The sequence below is a fragment of the Drosophila navojoa genome, chromosome 3, assembly GCF_054131105.1.
Source record: "Drosophila navojoa isolate 15081-1374.11 chromosome 3, UAZ_NAV_1.0, whole genome shotgun sequence".
In the NCBI taxonomy this organism is placed as follows: domain Eukaryota; kingdom Metazoa; phylum Arthropoda; class Insecta; order Diptera; family Drosophilidae; genus Drosophila; species Drosophila navojoa.
In genome coordinates, this window is record NC_142891.1 from 28,719,492 (window position 1) to 28,728,007 (window position 8,516).

General features: G+C 41.4%; 1 protein-coding gene across 1 annotated transcript; it reads left to right on the forward strand.

The window, feature by feature from the left end:
- The first annotated feature begins 392 nt into the window (after positions 1-392).
- Sos (Son of sevenless guanine nucleotide exchange factor) lies at positions 393-6,258 on the forward strand. The gene is made up of 6 exons (XM_018099060.3): positions 393-2,074; positions 2,131-3,092; positions 3,309-4,151; positions 4,215-5,099; positions 5,173-5,899; positions 5,966-6,258. The coding sequence occupies exons 1-6, from the start codon at positions 715-717 to the stop codon at positions 6,007-6,009; spliced, it is 4,821 nt and encodes a 1,606-aa protein (XP_017954549.2). The 5' UTR covers positions 393-714; the 3' UTR covers positions 6,010-6,258.
- Positions 6,259-8,516: the final 2,258 nt, after the last annotated feature.

An 8,516-nucleotide genomic window follows, 5' to 3' on the forward strand; every position in this document is an offset into this window, starting at 1 on the left:
GTCCGTTATTTACTCCACTTTCGGAGTATACTAATTGCTTGTTTGAAATTTTTGGCGTTGTTTCTAGGGGAGACAAGTGTCACTTGAATAATTCATTTACACGTCATACTAGAGTTTTTTATTATCGTGATTGGATTGAGAATACAGTATGGTTAAAAAAATAATAATTACATTTTGTACCAACTTTAAAATGTTCAAATCAGCTTATTGTTAATATCAATTTTATATTTTCACAATTTTCATAAAAAATTTTTTGTATACACATAGCTTTAATGAATTTGATTCTATTATTGACGTTATATATTGTTAAAATTGACTGTTTTAATTGCCTTTATTACATTTAAAAATATTAAACACAACATGTATGTTATCGCTTATCGAATATATATGAGCGGCGTTTTTCAGCACTGACAAGCGAGTATTGCAGCTAACTTAACACCGTAATAAGCAGAATTTGCAGAGAAAATATATATTGAAAAAATTGTGTGTATAGCATGTAAAAACAAAGTTTTGTTTTTGTTCCATCACGATTGCAAATAGATAACGCGCCGCGAAAATCACCAAGCAAAATCCATAAAGAGAATCAAACGCTAGAAAATGTTGCTGCCTGAAAAAGACGTTGCTGTTGACTAATAACAAAAGCGCGCGTGTGTGTATGCGTGTGGATGTGCATGTGTGTGTGTGTATGCGCATGTGTGAGTGTGGAGTGCAGAAATGTTTTCCAGCGTTGGCAGCCATGGAATTAGCGTTGGCATTGCCTCCACCGTGCAGGACACCGATGGCTATGACTTCACAAAGGACGAGAATGCGGCCCGGTGGCGCGGCCTTTTTATACAATCGTTGCGCAAGGTGCTGGAGCAGGTGAATCCGCGCGTAACAGCCAAAGAAGATGCCTTGCTATATGTGGAGCATCTGTGTGTACGCCTGTTGGCCAAGCTGTGCGCCAAACCCTTACCGCATTCAGTGCAGGATGTGGAAGTTAAAGTAATCAAATCATTCCCATCGCCACTCGATCAGCGAGCCCTTAAGGAAATTAACGAGTTAATCAATTCGAAGAAACGCAAATGTCTGCTTCCAACAGAACGTGTACATACGTTGTTGCAGAAGGATGTCCTTCAGTATAAAATTGATAGCTCAGTATCAGCTTATCTAGTTGCTGTGCTGGAGTGTATTTCCTCTGACATATTGAGAACGGCCGCTGACTATGTTTGCCGTATTGCACACAGCGAGATTGTGAAGGAGGACATTGAAGTGGTTTTGAACGCGGATGGCATGATACTAGACATGCTCAATAGTAGCGGGGAGGAGCTCAAATGCAATGTCCTGCCTAGTCCGTTGTCGTTACCGGCGCAGCGAGCAAGTGCTACATATGAGGAGACGGTAAAGGAGCTTATCAATGATGAGAAACAGTATCAAAGGGATTTGCATATGATTATACGTGTCTTTCGTGAAGAGCTGGTGAAGATAGCACGCGATCCAAAGGAACTCGAACCTATATTTTCCAACATTATGGATATATACGAGGTGACTGTGACGCTATTGGGCTCTCTGGAAGATGTTATTGAGATGTCACAGGAGCAGAATGCGCCCTGCGTGGCGAGCTGTTTCGAAGAGCTAGCTGAGGCCGAGGAGTTCGATGTGTATAAGAAGTATGCGCACGATGTAACATCGGCAGCATCACGAGAGGCACTCAGTAATCTGCTGGCCAAACCTGATGCATTGTCCTTAATGTCGGCGGGTCATGGCTTTCGAGAGGCTGTCAAGTATTATTTGCCCAAGCTGCTACTGGTGCCCATTTGCCATGCGTTTGTTTATTTTGATTATATCAAACATTTGATGGATCTCAGCACATCACAAGATGACATCGAGAGCTTTGCCCAGGTGCAGGGACTGCTTCATCCACTGCACTGCGATCTCGAGAAGGTAATGGCCAACCTGTCGAAGGAGCGACTTTTGCCGGTCAGCGGTCGCGTGCGTCGACAAATGGCTATCGAACGCACACGTGAGCTGCAGTTGAAAGTGGAGCACTGGGATGACAAGGACGTGGGTCTCAATTGCAACGAGTTTATAAGAGGTATGTGGTAGCTACGCCTCCACGAACACTTTACTAATTTCAATCATGTTTCGCAGAGGACGCTCTCAGCAAACTCGGCTCGGGGAAACGTATCTGGAGTGAGCGTAAGGTGTTTCTTTTTGATGGGTTGATGGTGCTCTGCAAAGCAAATACGAAGAAGCAAACACCTTCGGCAGGTGCCACTGCATATGACTTTCGTTTAAAAGAAAAGTTCTTTATGCGTCGCGTGGAAATCAACGATCGTGCGGATACGGAAGAGCTGAAGCATAGCTTTGAGCTAATCACGCGGATGCATCCTGCTATTATTTTGTCGGCTAAGAATGCGCAACACAAAAACGATTGGATGGCCGATTTGATAATGGTGAACACAAAGTCAATGTTGGATCGTATATTGGATAGTATACTACAGGATATTGAGCGCAAGCATCCATTGCGCATGCCCAGCCCGGAGATCTACAAATTTGCTGTGCCCGACAGCGCAGAGAACATTGTGCTCGAAGAACGGGACAGTGGGGTGGTACCTATGATAAAGGGCGCTACTCTGTGCAAGCTGATCGAACGGCTGACTTATCACATCTATGCGGATCCCACATTTGTGCGCACTTTCCTCACCACATACCGGTATTTTTGTTCACCCCAACAGCTACTCACTCTGCTAATGGAACGTTTCGAAATACCTGAGCCCAGTTTGGTATACCAAGAGCAACAGCAACATTTAAATAATATAGGCAGTAATGCCAATGCCGATCTCGATAAGGATGCTACTGCCACAACGGTGGATAGCGATAAAATGTTAAAAAACTCGCAGCGTGAGGATTGGAAACGTTATCGCAAAGAGTTTGTGCAGCCAGTGCAATTTCGTGTGCTAAATGTGCTAAGGCATTGGGTAGACCATCATTTCTATGATTTTGAGAAGGATCCAACATTGCTGGATAGGCTGTTGCACTTTCTCAATGAAGTCAACAGCAAGTCCATGCGCAAATGGGTTGACTCGGTGCGCAAGATAGTCGATCGCAAGGTAAATATTGATTGCAGCGTTGCATCTGATGATGTCTTAGATATATGCACTACATATACAAATAAAAAACATAAAATTTATAGTATAAGCAGAGTTACAGATTGCAAATCCAATGCATGGTAAATACGACAACAGATAGATGAGTCTTGCTCGATTTATCGGGCTTATCTAATTTGATACACATTTGAATTGAATGCTCTTTTCTCTCTTCTGTAGAATAAACAAAGCAATAAGAAGATTGTTTATGCCTACGGTCATGATCCACCGCCCATTGAATATCATCTGAGTGTGCCTGATGATGAGATAACGTTGCTTACCCTACATCCACTGGAGGTGGCGCGTCAACTCACTTTACTGGAGTTTGAGATGTACAAGAATGTAAAGCCATCAGAATTGGTTGGGTCGCCATGGACCAAAAAGGATAAAGAGCTAAAGAGTCCCAATCTGCTAAAGATCATGAAGCATACAACAAATGTGACGCGTTGGATTGAGAAATCTATAATGGAGGCAGAGAACTATGACGAACGTCTGGCCATCATGCAACGAGCCATTGAAGTGATGATGGTCATGCTGGAGCTAAACAATTTCAATGGCATACTCTCGATTGTCGCAGCGATGGGCACCGCGGCTGTGTTTCGTTTGCGTGCCACTTTCAATGGACTCCCGGAGCGCCACCGCAAGTTCTTGGATGAATGCAGGGAGCTGAGCGAGGATCATTTAAAGAAATACCAGGAGCGTTTACGTTCCATTAATCCACCCTGTGTGCCATTCTTCGGTCGCTATCTCACAAATATATTGCACTTGGAGGAGGGTAATCCGGATCTGTTGACCAACACAGAGCTCATAAATTTCTCAAAGCGTCGGAAAGTGTCGGAAATAATTGGAGAAATACAACAATATCAGAATCAGCCTTATTGCCTGAACGAGGAGCCAACCATTCGGCAGTTTTTCGAGCAGCTCGATCCTTTTAATGGAATGTCTGACAAGGAGATGTCGGATTACTTGTATAATGAGAGTCTACGCATTGAGCCGCGCGCCTGTAAAACAGTACCCAAATTTGTAAGTCTAAAGAGCTGTTACATCTGGGACAATATGAATTCATTAAATAAATTATCTTTGTAGCCCCGCAAATGGCCAAACATTCCGCTCAAGTCGCCGGGCATCAAACCACGGCGGCAGAACCAAAATAACAACAGTAACAAATTGCCTAGCAATGCACCTAACGTGGATCCTCCTCCAATGGCAGCAGCCGCAGCAGCAGCAACTACAGCGACAGCAGTCACCAGCAGCAGCAGTATTGGAGATCAGAGTCCCCATCATAATCCGCACGCGTATTCAGTGTTCGCTCCCGTCATAATACCGGAGCGTAATGGCGGGAATAGCTGGAGTAGCCATGCGTTGCAACCACGCACTACAGACAATGGGGAGGTGGCGCCGGCGCCACATCTGCCACGCAAGCCGGCGGCGCATGTTTGGACACAGAATAACAGCTATGCGCCAACGGAAGGATTTACGCCATCCGATCAACAGTTGCCATCAGCAACAGGCAGCAACTGGACTATGTCCGATTGTTATGTGATTTCGGATACAGACACGATGCCGCCATCGCCTTTGCCGAAGTTAATGATTAGTCCGCGGCATGAGGCAATTGCGCCACCACCGCCGCCAGTGCCACCAGCCAGCAACCGTTCACCATTCCATGGGCGCGCTGCACAAACACAATACAGTCCTACGCACAGCATAGCTAGCACGGTGACACTTATTGGAGGCGGGGGCTTAGGGGATGTTAGTCCGCAACTGGGGGGCTTCTACTGCAACAGTGAACAGAGCCAGCAGCAGGGACAGCCGCAAGCGGGTGCGGTGCCCATATCCCCGCATGTAAATGTGCCAGCGGCCAATAACATGGAGTATCGAGCTGTGCCGCCGCCCTTGCCGCCTCGACGTAAGGAACGCACAGATAGCTGCGCGGATATGGCACAGAAACGACAAGCTCCTGATGCACCTACAGTAAGCTAAACAAAGATTTGCTTAATTTACTCTGACTTAAAAACAACTATTTATTATATTTCTCGTTTGCCAGCTACCTCCGCGTGATGGTGAACTAAGTCCGCCGCCCATACCGCCTCGCCTCAACTATTCCACGGCAGCGTGCTATGGTCGTCAGCCCAAGGAGTTTGTAGGTAAAAGTAGCAGCTTGCTGTTGCCAAACACGAGCAGTATTATGATACGCCGTAATTCGGCCAAACAACCATCGCTGGGCGTCAATTCGGCAGGATCTTCCAATAATAACAACAACAACAATGCAACAATTGCGGCGGGTAGCGAAGATCCTCAGCAACAATTACAACATCAACAGCTGCAGCAGCAGCAACAGCAGCAACATCAGCACCAACAACAACAGCAACAGCAATTGCAGCAACCACCACAGTCGATCTCGCCAGCATTAAGCTCCTCGACAACCACATCACCGATGACACCCATGACGCCCATGTCCCCATACATTCCCAGCACTGTAGACGGTTCCAGCAGTTACCCCCAACAGCAATACCAACTGCAGCAGCAGCATCAAAATCGCCATCGGCCGCTAACGCAATCTCAACAGTCAGTGGCTTGTGGACAACATAATTTTCAACAACAGCAACTGCAGCATCATTCGAATTCGTATCCACATACGCATCAGCATTCATCACATCACCCGAACCGACGCTCGTCCCCAAAGGAATTCTTTCCAATTGCCACGAGCCATGATGGGACACCCAAACTTCCACCAAAACCTAGTCTAAGCGCAAACTTCTACAACAATCCAGGTAAGCGGTGATAATTATACAATTCCATAGATTTAACTATATATAATGTTTTCAATATCATTGCAGATAAAGGTACGATGTTTCTTTACCCAAGTACAAACCAAGAATAATATTTATTGCCTAGCGATGTGTGATAGGACAGAAATAAAAACAAAAAACAAAATAGGACAGAATACCACAGATAGAGAAAAGGTAATTCTTGGCATCAAGTGCATAAAAATATAAAATATAAATGATATAGATACAGAAAACAAAATGTATATGTATGTGTATTCAATATATAGTATGGACCGAGTTAAATGCGATAATTTTTATTATTTAAAACTAAACAAACAAACAAAAAAAAAAATTAAATAAAATCCGAAAATTAAAAGAGAATGTATGTTATAATAAATTATATTATAAGAAATTGTAAATACCGAGAATATTGTATTGATCGTAGCCTGTAAAATCAATAAAGTATAACACTATTGTTAGACATTGGTCGAATTTGGTATTTGGGTTTCATTTTGGAGCAAGTTATTGGGAATTCATGTTAATCAAAATACGTATTCTTTTAAGCCTAGCAATCTTAAACTCTCGTAAAGGAAAGTCCACCAAAAATACTAAAAGTTTAATTTAAAATTAAAAAAGACGAGCACTGCGTCAAGACACCTTGAAGTCAGACTTATTAATCTGCGATCTAGTTGGTGCACTGAACCCGTACACCGCAGCTTATGGGGGCAATGTGTATTTTGGGCAGGCAAATATAATGTCACTAGATTATTTTTAAAGCCCATAATTTGTTAATTCTTTAATTGAACTTTATATTTGGCATACAGTATTATCAGCATACATGATCATGATCAATGCATGCCAATCTTGATCAATGCAAGGCCGAAACTTGTTTCTATTTTTCTTTTTTCTAACAAATTTGATGTCTCATTATGAGAAGTTTATGATGGTATTATTGACGAATATTGTTGAATGGCTTTGCCCAAAACACGAAAACGAAAAACTGAAACAAATACAAGTGACCGGAACACATGTGATATTAAATGAACCACAAATAGGTAAAAGGTACGTTGAGAGGTCGTCTATTGGTTTGAGTTGTAATAACGTGTTAGGTGGGTAAATAGGAAAGCCCCATGTATACATTGAGGTTTACGTGGGCTCAGGGGCATAGCGAAAGAGGTCTAATTAATACCGTTTAAGCTAATTGTCGATGCTGTGTATTTCAATTAAATCATATAAGAGCAACATCGACAACTGTTTATTTCCTTTCGCTTTTCAGCGAGCGCTGATGACGTCGCTCAAATGCTTCCTGAAATTTGGACGATTGCTCCCCCCCATCGCATAACTGGTTATTCGTGCATTCCTGAGACATTTTTATTTTATATTTGCAGCGAAACGAGAAGGCGTGTTTTTTTAATTTGGCTCATTGTTCTCTGCTTATACCCTAACCAATATTCGTAATAAAGTTATGCGTTGAGCAAAGTTAAGAATAGTGTCTTCAAGGATTTGTATGATCTTATTTATTTTCTATCACCTTTCTCGTTTTGTTATCAATATTTGTATATATGTATATATATAACAGTATGTATGTATTTATATGTGCATTGTGCCTTTTTGATTATTAGTCGAATCCGATACTTACATATTTAGCCAGTCAAGCCATCCCTAAAATTGAATTAAATGTATATAGTTCTGTTTTCCAAAAGTATAGCGAAATATCTTAAATCCAAATTAGAAACTTGAAAAATCTTATCTAGTCCGACGAGAATATATTTCTTGACAAAATAATGAATTTTGAAAAATAATAATCGTCGCGAATTCTCTGACAATAATAAAAATTAGTCGCTGAAAATGTGTATGCTATGCGTCTATTCCTTTTAATTAAGACCTGTATTTTGTTTGTACTTTTTACAGACAGAGGAATTAAAGCCTCTAAGCTATGCGTTTACACAAAAATGTATTTTATTTATGAGTTAACATCTCGCGTGCGTATTGTAGGCAGTGGTGCCAGATTTTGAACGACAAAATAGGCAAAATTTCTCAAAAATATAACCACCATGACGGCGCAATCCATATCTGTACAGATGAAAGGAATATTGTGTATATAAATCAAGCAATTAAATATTTCCTAAACAAACCTTATATGAATGATTACAATCAATGACTTAATTTTCATGTTGTTTCTAAGTTGATTGCAACATTTGACCACAGAAATGATAACATTTCTTTCGCAAGAAATGCAATTTCGTGATACGAATTCTTTTTGCTAGCATCCTTATATGCCAATACTATGGCAACCTACAATTTGTAGGTTGAATAACCGTGTCACAGTATAATATAAAAATATCAATAACAAAATCTTGAGTGCGATTATGTTTTGGTAAAAGAGTAATAATAATATAATATAAAAAGATATATGTATGTATGTATATACATCTATATTTAAATACATATAATAATAGATTGATTCTGTAGACAATTGAGAAATATGTGTTCGTAATTTCGCTTTTATTTATAGAGATTGACAGGGTGAGAGTCAAGGCCGTTGGCCAAGATCAGTTTCTTAACTCGTCCCGCAGAACACAAATTTGAATTAATTTAAAAAAATGTGGATATAGTAAAC

Coding starts and splice junctions, on each gene's coding strand:
- Sos (XM_018099060.3), top strand. CDS start 715: ATGTTTTCCAGCGTTGGCAGCCATGGAATTAGCGTTGGCATTGCCTCC. Junction 5,100..5,172: donor AAGCTCCTGATGCACCTACA/GTAAGCTAAACA, acceptor CTCGTTTGCCAG/CTACCTCCGCGTGATGGTGA. Junction 5,900..5,965: donor AAACTTCTACAACAATCCAG/GTAAGCGGTGAT, acceptor ATATCATTGCAG/ATAAAGGTACGATGTTTCTT.